The sequence below is a fragment of the Topomyia yanbarensis genome, chromosome 2 (assembly GCF_030247195.1).
Source record: "Topomyia yanbarensis strain Yona2022 chromosome 2, ASM3024719v1, whole genome shotgun sequence".
NCBI lineage: Eukaryota > Metazoa > Arthropoda > Insecta > Diptera > Culicidae > Topomyia > Topomyia yanbarensis.
Genome location: NC_080671.1, coordinates 340,813,748 through 340,825,843, shown reverse-complemented (window position 1 = coordinate 340,825,843; position 12,096 = coordinate 340,813,748). Strand labels below are relative to the sequence as shown.

At 39.4% G+C, this 12,096-nt stretch overlaps 1 protein-coding gene across 1 annotated transcript in view; it reads left to right on the top strand.

The window, feature by feature from the left end:
• LOC131684079 (uncharacterized) overlaps window positions 1-12,096 on the top strand; it is a 68,462-nt gene that overhangs the window by 40,697 nt on the left and 15,669 nt on the right. The window contains exon 2 of the mRNA XM_058966622.1: window positions 1,044-1,473. Coding sequence (XP_058822605.1) covers window positions 1,303-1,473 — 171 coding nt within the window. The 5' untranslated portion in view covers window positions 1,044-1,302. The remainder of the gene's footprint in view (window positions 1-1,043; window positions 1,474-12,096) is intronic.

The window sequence follows — 12,096 nt, the reverse complement described above, 5'->3', positions numbered from 1 at the left end:
GAAAGTACATACTTTTGAAAATATCTGTGCGAAATTTGATCCAGATCGGAGCATAAGATTTTAAATTACATCCGTTTGCAGCGCGCTGGTTCTTCTACTACTAAAGTGGACACAAAATTTTAAACTCAATTATCTCGGAATGAAGTTTTTTGAAAAATACCGTTGCGGTGAACGTAATATCTCCAAAACTATTCATCCGATCTTCAAAAATTGTTTTGCATTGTTTGTATTTATATTCACGTGTACTTGAACGGTTTCTTTTTCATCAAAAAAATTTCGATTCTTAGCAGTAAACTTTTGTTTAAAATTTTGAGCACCACAAAACTCAATTTATTGGTCAACATGATTTTTTTTTTCAAGAAAACAAATTTTTATTGGGAAACCGATCCGTTCTAGTACACCACAATACATTTTTCTTCTTTTTAGTTTTTGGAATTCAGTTGGGCGGTTCGGCTTGGAGAGCGTTCACCGCAAACCTCTGCCAAAAAAAACATGCCATAACTCCGACAACCTTGAATATTTTTTAATTAAACTTGTTATTTCTATCTTCAGTAGTGCTACCAACAAACAGTCTTTCGCTTTTTCAAATAAAATTTGTATAAAACACTTTCAAAAATTCACGAACATAACTGACTTTTCGCCACAACTTTGTATATAACCCCTTAAATCTTTTAGATAGGACTACTTTGATGCGACCAACTGAAGGCCTGTATACTAATGTCGTTTTTCATTGAAAAACACCGCGGCAGTGGGTTGCACTGGTTTAGAACTTTCTAACAGAAATGGGAATAAAACATGTCTAGTTGCCTGGTCTTCTGCTAAAAATTGCAACACCAGTACAATCAACTACCCCGGACTTTTTCAATGAAAAACCCCATAAGACTCAACTTTGCTGAAGACACTATACATCTATAATGTAACCTACTCATGTTATTAACCTTATTGTTAAAAATAGAAAGCACACCATACCATTAATGCACCACATTCCGTAAAAACCGGAAGACTTTTATAACAAATGCCGTATCTTCCTATTTATCTTTCAGACTTTCGTCAATCACAACCGCAAAGTGGCAAAAAATCTGACTACTGGAACGTGGTCTGGAAAAACAAACTGCCGAAGGAAACAATAATATCAATTATAATCTAAACAGAAGACGCCTACACGCACGACGCTCCCCTGCACATAATCTTCGCGGTGCAACCAGAACCCAGCTAACAGATAACCATTATTCGCATCACGCAAACTGCGCTCCGGTAGCGAGCATTTGCCCGACGCTACTGGTACATAGAGGCCTAAACAAAATGGGAAGCCTACCAAATTTGAACGAACTGTCGACGGAGCGGCTGGAACGGCGACTGGAGGAACGCGAAAGGATTTTGGCCCGGGACCGAATCATCGAGAGAGACTTTGCCCGTGATAGGGATGCGGTGGCACGGGGACTCGAACGGCCGGTGTTCGTACACCAGCAACAGGTTTGTCCATCTTGAGAGACTTGACTGCTTCTTTGCGGTGATGGTTACTAATTACTGTCGGGGTTGTTTCTGATTGGATTTTCTGAACTGTTTCATTTCCCCAATGGCTGAAATGAGTCGTGGTGCGGTGTAGCAATTAATTCTGGAAAAGTTTGGTACAATAAGCCGCTTCATTGGAAGTTTTTCATAATAGCTATCAAGCCGTCGTAATCATAGGAAACTGGGCACCGACAACGGTCAGCTAATGAAGCCCCACGGTATTTTGTTTTCTAATATACCCGTTCCGAGAATCATTGAAGGTGAAATTGCTTACGCAAAACCGAAATATCTTCTACGTGTTTCTATGTAGGCTATAAATTTAAACTAACTTTAATCTGTGAGCATTCTGCTTGCGATGAAATGAAGAAATTTCAACCACCCATAAACAATATTGAATCTTTGGAGATGTTTTTAGCTGCTACAAACCTCTAACATTAGAATAGAATAAATGTCTTGATCAAGGAACCCTAACTAGATTTTTATTCATTCATAACGTAACAGTTGAAATAGAAATCTTCGAACTACAATCTCGAAGAATGAGTAATTTCGTATACGTATTAGGGTGGCACGAGGATGTATGAAAAAAATTGAATACCACAGAACCATGTTAGAAAAATTCGTAATTCTTCAACGAACTCCTACGCTAAATTTGAATCAAATCTGTTGGATCATGCTTTAGCACAAATGGTTCTAAGTTTGTATGGAGTTTACCGAACTCGTGTCCTTCAGATTGCCTATTTATGACACTCGCATCTGAACTATAAAACCGCCTATGTTGATAGCTGCCTAATTCGGTTTATAACTAGCATAGCACGATGATTGAAGTATCAGCCAGAGTATCCAGATAAATTCAATTTTCACCAACGATGTAGACACTTAAACATTGTATAAAGAATAACTTTTGAACCAGAAGTCGCAGCCTATTACACTTTTCGGAGAAGTTGTACACGGTACTCGAATCTACCGAAATCAGCATAGCATATATTTTTAGAATACATAGGAACGTGTCTACGAAATATTTAATAATGTAGATCGTTTATCCAAGTTAAATCACATACAAACTTTAAATCATTTGTGCTAAAATATAGTGCAACCTATCAAATTAACATTTTGCATGGTTGAATGAGGTCGTATACCAAGTAGTTTTAGATAGGTTCTACTGAATTCTAAAATTTGTGCCACCCTAATACGTATGCGATTTGTTGTAGAACTGGCAACGAAAATCAACCGGTTTGAGGGTTCATCTCCAAGTTTGATGCGCTCCACTGCTTTTTGAACCATACATCATGCATATTACTAATTTTCAAGTAATCTGAACATAAAGTCTAAACCAGTGACTCAGAAATTCTATGTATCATTTGGGCTTTATTTGAAATTTTGATTAAAATTTTGTTTTTAAAGAAGCTAGTGTTATTGTGATGTGTCAAAATCCTCCAAGTGTGAAAACATGTTTTGTCAGTCTAGCTTTTCTGGAAAAAAGTTATCACAACAGGTATCTGCTGCGCCGCCATGATTTCAAAGCCAAGATCTAAAACTTCACGTTAAGGTCGATCCACAATAATCGATTTAATTTGGCACAACTTTGTGATGATCAAGTTCGTTTAATTTAAATTTTGAATTACCCGTGATGATAACACGCAATATAGACAAAGAGAAAATACAAAGAATTGATAACGTAATGCACGGACTTGATACCAATAACACAACTTGGATCAAATTTAAAATTAGCAAACTTGTGAGAACCATGTTATCTCACCGTTTGACGACGATATATTTAGGCTACAACAAAATTTATTGAAAAACTTTTGTAAACTTTCAAATCGTTCCAATAATCATTGAAAATCCGGCGATTTCGTGGTACGGCTCAGATGTGGATCGGCAACACACCGCGTTGTGCGAATGGTGTGTGTACTCTAGGTCCCGTACGGTACAGGCGGAAGAGGGTACTTCTGAGTATGCTAAGTAAAGGAAAAGAGACAGTATATTGATGGATGTTAAGAAAGTGTGTACGAGGGACATATAAATGAGATCGCGGCTTGTCAGTGCATCCCGAACCCAGACATTAGGTGATCTTTCTCGGGCCCAAAGGCAATCCAATCGTTGAAATCTGGCAGAACAATACTCGGAACATGCCCAGACAATATGTTCGATATCGTGATAACTGTCCCCACGTCCATTTATCTACACCAAGGTTTCGTTGATACTTTCGGTATAATAAAAGCTCTTCATTGCTCCATGATATCTACCAACATTAAAACATTCTCTGATGAGATATATAAAAAAGCATTGAAGTAGATCGGTTTCTCGTAACTGTCACCTTCTAAAGTGCTGCTTTATCCAAATAATCTTCATAACTTGGGATGGAGCAATGCGAAGGAACCCAAACTAAGGTAATCTTCTACGATCTTACAGACAAACCATGCGGGAGCACCCACATATTCCCCAGACAATAAGTAATGTGCTTTCTAGATTTCACCGAACAGAAAAGCTCTATTGAGCTGAAGCTGTCCGATTCGACAAAGTAATGATCGGTGGGCAAAGTATCAATAATCCCAAGGGTATGCTGAATAGCAGCAAGTTCTGCGACATGAACTGAAGCGGGATCATTCAGTTTGAATAAGGGGAGTAAGATTTTGATTGAATATGCCAAAGCTAGTAGAGCCGTCGAGAATGGACCCGTCGGTGTAAAATATCTTGTTGCAGTCGAAATTTATTTAGTTTTTAGAAATTTACTATGAAAGATGTTAGGGATCACTTGTGGACGTATGTGATCCGAGATTCCACGAATCTCAACTTTTATGGATGTGTCGAGGAATACTGTTGAATTCTAAGCATGTGAGAGGTTGACACGGTTGGGATAATACAAGGAAGAATTGATATTTTGTGCAACGTAATCGAAGTACAAGGACATAAATCGGGTGTGGGAATTGAGTTCGACAAGCCTCTCGAAATTTGCAATTACTAACGGGTTCAAGATATCGCATCGGATGAGCAATCGATATGAGAGGTCCTAAAATCAATTTTTCAGCGGAAGAACGCCCGCCAGCACTTCTAGACTCATCGTATGTGTCGAGTGCATACAACTCAAAGCAATACGCAAACAACAATATTGGATTCGCTCTAGTTTAATGAAGTGTATGGTTGCAGCGTAGCGGAAACAGGAACTCCAGTACTCCATCACCGACAATATCGCTGTTTGGTGCAGCCTGATGAGGTCTCCTGGGTGGGCACTCCGTCATGTTCCGGTTATTGTACGGAGATGGTTGATCCTTTGTTGGTACTTCTGTTTCCAATACCTAATGTGACATCTCCAGGTACCTTTAGAGTCGAACCAGACCCCGAGATATTTGAATATTAAAACCTTTGAGACCTGCAATAGAGACCACACCGTCTTCTGAAAGTTATCTTAGCATGCATGAATTGACAAGACATTCGTCATTGTCATTCACGTAAATGTGGGGGCTTAAACCTGCGGGGGGATCATGTAGCAAAATCGACATCACGTCAATAAATCACCATGCGAAAAATTCATGTATTATTCAGGCAACAAGTTCAGCAAAAGTTGTTTAAAATAGGTAAAAGACCATCCTGGTTCAGATTCTCAGTAAGAATGTTGATAGAAACTGAATCAAAGCCCCTTAAATACCCAAGAAAGCTGATGCCACCTGCTCTTTACTAGCATAAACAATTTCAATTTTTGTTGTGAGCGACGCAAGACAATCGTTCGTCCCTTTGCCTTTACATCCCTTTGCGGTTTCGACCCAATTGTCGAGGAGGATTGATAGCCTTCACTTGCCTCCAGTCATGAGAGACAATGTTTTCCTCAAGAAACCTCTTCTTGGTAGACTGACAGATTCTTCAACAAGTTGAATTTGAATCTGTCTGGCCCTGGGGCTTTATTGTTACATGACAAGAGAGTAAGTGAGAGCTCCACCGTCGGAAACGGTTCCGGAGCGGAAACCGGACAAGCCTTCTTGGCTAAATCGAATATCCAACGGTTTGAATATTCCACGTCCTCGTCAGTACTGATACGATTTCGTATACACATAGCCGTGCCCCAAAGAGTGCTCATCAATGTTTCTCTCGTTAATCCGTCAACGAACCGGTGCTAGTAACTACGTTTCTTGACTTTCATCAAACTCTTCATTCGCGTTTCTAACGTCGCGTACTGTCGGTAGGTAGCAGGTAGCCCGTTGTTAGAAAAGTCTTATACGCGGCTGAAGAGTCTGAGCACTCTTTGTCCACCATGGGTTGGGAGGACACCCGCGAGAGTTTGCGTCTGGCACGCGTTTAGTCTGATCTTGAATCCCGATATCGAGAATCAAGCCAGCCAGGCACTCGTACTTTTCCTCCAGAGGAAGCTCTTGTGTGGACTCGATATTTCCGGATATTGCGAACGTGTAGCTCTTCCAATCAATATTTCGTGTGAGGTCATACGAAATTGTTATTGTATTCAGTGATCCTAAACCGTTAGCAATATTGATTACGATTGGCAGATGGTCGCTGCCGTGGGGATCAGAGACTACCTTCCTTATGCAATCTAACTGCAGCGATGTCGAGCAGAAGGACAAGACTAAGGCGCTCGGATGCGCTGGTGGGATAGATATCCGTGTCATTTCACTTGTGTTCAAAATGGTCATATTGAATTTGTCGCAAAGCTCATGGAGTGAAGTAGATCGATTATCGCCGTACCGTGGGGTTACAATAACCTAAAACTAGCCTCGGTACGGGGAGGAGTTCCGTGATCGCCAGTACTTCTCCGTAAGAGTCTTCTCGCTCCAAGCGAATAATATTAAAATCGTGAAAGTTGAGGCCTATTTCTGGAGTAAGCCATGTTTCGCACAATGCAAAAGCATCGCTTTTCAAATTATTTATTAACATTTTTAAAGAATTCGATTTTCGGGATAATGCTTCTGTAGAACAGTGATCAGATACGTGACCTCGTTCAAATGAATTAGCCATCGAAGGATACAATCACTGAAAGGAGAGGCCATTTAGCAGTGAACTACATCAACAATATTTTTACTGCGAAAAGAAAGCTTATCAAGGTTCAAGGTGCTCTTAAGAGGGTCAGAAACATTCAATGCTGTAAAAATACGATCCACAATGTCAGAGAAATTTATTACGCCAGCGCTGGTTTCTTTCTCTGGCTGAGATATGGGAACATTTGGGGATTTTGATGTCCCTGGAAGTGCTGGGATCTCCTTATCAGAGCTTAGGTTTCTAAGATCGAGAGCGACTTGCTTCGGTTTTGCACCAGTACTTCCTCGAGTAGTTATTTTCGAGGGACCTTTAACACCTTCTGGCCTTTAGAACGAAGCTTTGGGGGAAGAAATGTTCCTCCTTTTTCTACTGCTTCCAGGTACAGCAGGAGATATTGCTACTGGGGTTCATCACAGTCGCCTTCGTCAGCAGACTAGTTAGTATAGATGTTACTAGACTCCGATGGCGTAGTTATCTTTAGCATTTCTGCAAAAGATAGCTTAGAACGTTCCTGAAGGGAACGCTTAAGTTTCTCCTCACGCTGTTTGTACGCGGGACATGTCGGGGGATCAAGTGGGTTTTCGCCACAGTAGAAACATTTTTCGATATCCCTTAAACAGAAATAATTTACATGATTCCCACCGCATTTCTCTCAACGAACCTTATTGCTACAATGGGAGGCTGTGTGTCCCAATTGTTTGCAATTCGTGCAGGTACAAGGCGAACCTTGTCAAGGAGGAGGTAGTTAGGTAGGGCAGACCCGGCGAAGGTCACCCGATAGGAGTCTGAGTTGCCGTATATCCTCTTTTCGTCAGCTGCGACTAATGCTGTATGCCAACGTTTACGCTCCAGTATCTTCAGTGACTGAAGCATGGGGTCTTTAAAACAGCCAACTCCACGTGCCAGCAAATCCGCGCAAATCAATCTTGAATCGGTGACGGCTCCGTCACAATCAACCCGAATAGATGATACATATACTCTGTACTCCTTCGTAAATAGCCACCACCACCAGAAGCTTCTCGGAGCGAATTTTCGATATTTCTGTCAAGGCCGAATATCGTTACGTGAGAACACAAGAAATCTGCTATAGATTTAAAAAAATCTTTGGTCTGAAAGAAGTTTACGAACGGCCAGGTGAAGAATGGAGTAGAATTTCGATCGGTGATTCGATTTTATTTTAATATCCATCTCGCCTTGTTGAGGCGAATCATTGCCAGGGAAAATCATTTTGGCACGGGCCTATGGCCCAGTTCGAGATTGTTTCAGAGACATGAATGGAAAATGTAATATTACAGCGGTACTTAAATTGTAAATGTTATGGTATCCAGAAAAGAAACACTGCTGCTTCACTTATCTACTGGCCGAATAACGGTTAATACGCACACACAAAAGAAGAAAAACATCCGAAACCTCAAAAAGATGGAGAACGCGCAAGATAACTTTGAAAGCGGATTAGCACTATTCTTTATTGCGTTACACTGCATGGACTGGGATGATCGACTTGTCGGTCTGAAAGCCGCCTTAAGAACGGTGAGTTGTCGCTATTTCAAACCCGATGAAATTAGCCTACGAGCACAACTCTTAGCAGCCGATTAAAATACTCTACAGTATCCAGAAGTTGCACGTGAAAATGATTCTTTTCCACCTCAACAATTTATGCGAAGCAAATGGTTTGCCAGATACACAATATGGCTTCCGCAAAGGCAACAGGATGAACGGCCTTGCGTTGTGATAAACAGAAATTCAGTTTTGAATTTTGTAAGAAATTAGAAATAAATGAGTTATTTACGTTTAAAATATCGGCGTCGGTGGTGTACTGACAATGAAGAAGAAATAATGAATTTCTGGCTATTTGATTTGAACCATAAGTTTTAAAATTGTCATAACTATTTTTTGAAAACTTGTAGCTAGTTACCGTCTTCGACAAAGTTGTTAATCAAGGTTTGAACTATAGTTTTATATAGCTGTTTTTTTCATATTGAGTGAAATAGCAATCTTTATTAACGTAAAAGCAAATTAATTGAATTTCCCATTTAAAATCCCATAAAAACTTTGAACGCAATGCGCAAACCCGGGAAGGAACCGACCGCTCCCAAATTTTGCACATGCATTTGGGACCACAAAAGGAACTCAAAAAGTACTGTGCTGAAAAATGTCACTCTACTGTGCACCGATTTTGAATTACATGATTTTCAGAAAAAAAAATAGTAGCAAGTAGCACCGAGAATCGATTTTTTTCAGTCTATTTCAGGCAGATCTATGTTGACGAGACCTGATCGCAAATTTTGTAAGTTATACAAAGCCTGTATTATTTTTGTGCATCATTCAACGTTCACTAGTCGAATGAGAAGCACGTTGATGCATGGTCATACGGTGCGGTAAGAAGACCATCTAAATTTTCGTCTCCCATGTGATGTTGCGTTGGTTGTGGTACCGGTTATACCGGTACCGAAAATCCCGGGAATACCGACCCATTTTTGGTACCGTAATACCGGTACTGAACAAAAGCCAGTACCGGTATTTTCGGTATTATACAATTTTTTATGACAAATATGTTAACTCTGCAGGGGGATCTGTTTCAAAATATCGGTCTGCAAGATAACGTTTATTTATATTAATTTGCCTTCTAGATAAATCGTTGAGATAACACCTTTGTCTGGGAATGAGGTGGGGCCATCATCATAATAATTCTAGCAGTTAAAGTTTTATTAGCGACATTCTGATTGGTTTCCATTATTCACTGGGTGGCGCGTAATAAGACTATGGTCTAAGTCATGTCTGTATTTGGTTTGCTCTTAAACCTTTATCTATAAAAGAACGAACAGCGATTTAGTAGCTAACAGTTTTAGACTTGGTGAACTGCTTCAAATGGGGCGATTTGTAATTAATGATGATCGGAAAATTCAGCAAAACTCCATAGTTTACAGGAAAGCAAGGAGCCTTGATATGCATTAGAGAATAGTAGGCAAACAACATAAAGGTCGAAACCAATTTCCAGAAAAGCAAGAGAGGAAATGCGATTAACCGGCTCGGATTTACTGCCATTCTCGCTTTGATTTACTGTTGTTAATAGGGTTTCATACATTTACATCTACATTTACATCTGTTCAAATCGACGAAAGTCGCATCACTTAGCAGTTATTGATTTCAAAGTGGCCTAGATTTCGAAATAAAAGAAAGTGCCCTATACGAAAAATATCTTCTGTGAAATAAGTCTTGCCATTCCAAAGCAATTAAAACAATGAACATGTTTCTTGATCAGCACAAATCAATCATCTGAGAATAAGATCATCAGTTTGAGCATTCAATTTCAGTTTGAAGCTTTTTTCAATTTTTTTTTTAAAATATTCGAGTACCGCTACTTTACCGGTACTACCGGTACTGAGGGCTTCAGTACCGTAGTACCGGTTCTCGCCAAAAAGGGTCGGTACTGCGAACCCTAGTTGCGTATATATTTTTGTGCCTCATTCAGCGTTCGGCAATCGAATGAGAAGCATGTTGATGCGCGGTCAGATGGTGCGAACAAAAGGAGACAATCAGATGTTTGGTGACTGCGTTACGCCAAACAGAATAGAGCGATAATATTTCGCTAATACTGACGAAGTATCAACTTAAATGAAACGGTGATATTTTCATTGTCTACACCGAAGCCGGTTTACCCATTGGAGTTTGAACCGTTACTGTACAATGTATTATTGCATCCGATTTATTAGAATTTATTAAAAATATTCGGGAATCGGGATTACAAGCGGGCGTATGATTCCGGCAATTAATTGGGATTATACGAAGAAGACATGATATTCTGAGTTAAGTAGTCGAAGTACAAGTTCATAAATCAGGTGTGAGATTTTAACTTGGTTCAAGATATCGTAACGGATGGATGTATCCAAGGTCACAAAATTAATTTTTCAGCGGAATCGTTATTATGCACTGTTGACATGGATATTGTACAGAAGCGGGTTAAAGGGATCCTCTTATATAATTGTGCAAAAAGTACCTAATGTTTGATAATTTTTTTGAAGAAGTAAAATGACATGTGCACTATTCTTCAAAATGTTTATTATGGTTTCATCTATCAAATAAAAATTTTCGAATGTATGGTGTCAAAAATGGCGTCCAAAATGGCGACTCCAGCAAAATGTATTTTGAAAACCGACCTCATCTGCGAACACGATTCAAGACGCACTTCTTCGTCTCCATGCAGGAATCCAAATCTATCTTGAAGATTACATACCGTAGACGCAAAAAACATGAAAAAAATCGATACAGAAACAACATGGCGGCCACTTGAAAATAAAGTATCGTTTTTTCGCATGATTTTTCCGCTTGGCCGGCGATTTTGTAGGTTATAGCGCCCGAGAATGTTGTCTTCTTTTAGGCGGGCACAACCCGAAGTTGAATGGTTCAAAACGAGAATGCCCGCAGATTCGAAAAATCTTATTCCGAGAAAGCCGCTATTTTGGACGCCATTTTCGACACATTCGAAAACTTTTATTTTATAGATGAACCCTTAATAAACATTTTGCAGAATAACGCACATGTCTAAGTCATTTTACTGCTTCAAAAAATTATTAAACATTAGGTACTCTTTGCCACAATTATATAAGAAGACCCCCTTAGGACTAGGGTTCGTAGTACCGACCCATTTTGACGACAACCGGTACTGCGGTGGAGGCTTCAGTAGTACCGGTAAAGTACTGGTACTCAATTTTTTTTAAATGATTCGAGAAATGCTTCGTGCGGTGCGACTTTCGTCAACTTCTACAGATGGTAAATGTAAGTAATCCTATTATCAACAGTAAATCGAAGGGAGAATGTAAATCCGTGTACATTGGTCGCATTTCCTCTCGGCATTATAACTTTGCTGTATATTGGTTTCGACTTTTATGCAGACCAAGGCTCCTAATTTCCAGTAAACTGTTTTGCTGACTTTTCCGATCATTAAAAATTACGAATATCTCCATTCGAAGCAGTTCGCCAAATCTAAACTAAATCGCTGTTCGTTCTTTTATAAATAAAGATTTACGCGCCAACCAAATACAGACATGATTGGGGCCACAGCCTTATTACGTGCCACCCAGTTAATAATTGGAACTAATCATAATGTCGCTAATAAAAAAATATCAAAATCAATTTTTACTCTTATGCTAGCTGTGAATACTTTAAAATTTAGTAGAAGATAGTTGAAATTTTATTTCGACCAAATAGTGCAGGAATTTAAACATACCGTTCAGTACAACGGGAGTTAGTGATATTTAACCTTAGAATTATTATGATGATGGCTCCGTATTAATTCCTCACAAAGGCATAAGCTCAACGATTTATCTAGAAGATAATAAAATATAGGGGAACCCGGGGTTATTCGGACCTACTTAAGCAAATCGCCCTTTTAGGTGGATAGATAAGAAAAAAATTTACGGTCAAAGGTCCTAATTATTAGTTTGAAACCTCAGCTACATTTTGATGTCATAAAAGGTTCATTTTCACCACTGAATAGCAGTGCAAGGCGATAAATTGCAAACCTCTACGTTTTTCCATCCTTTTACAATGTAGGGGTAATTCGGACCTCCATACGGGGCAATTCAGACCGTAATTTTTCTT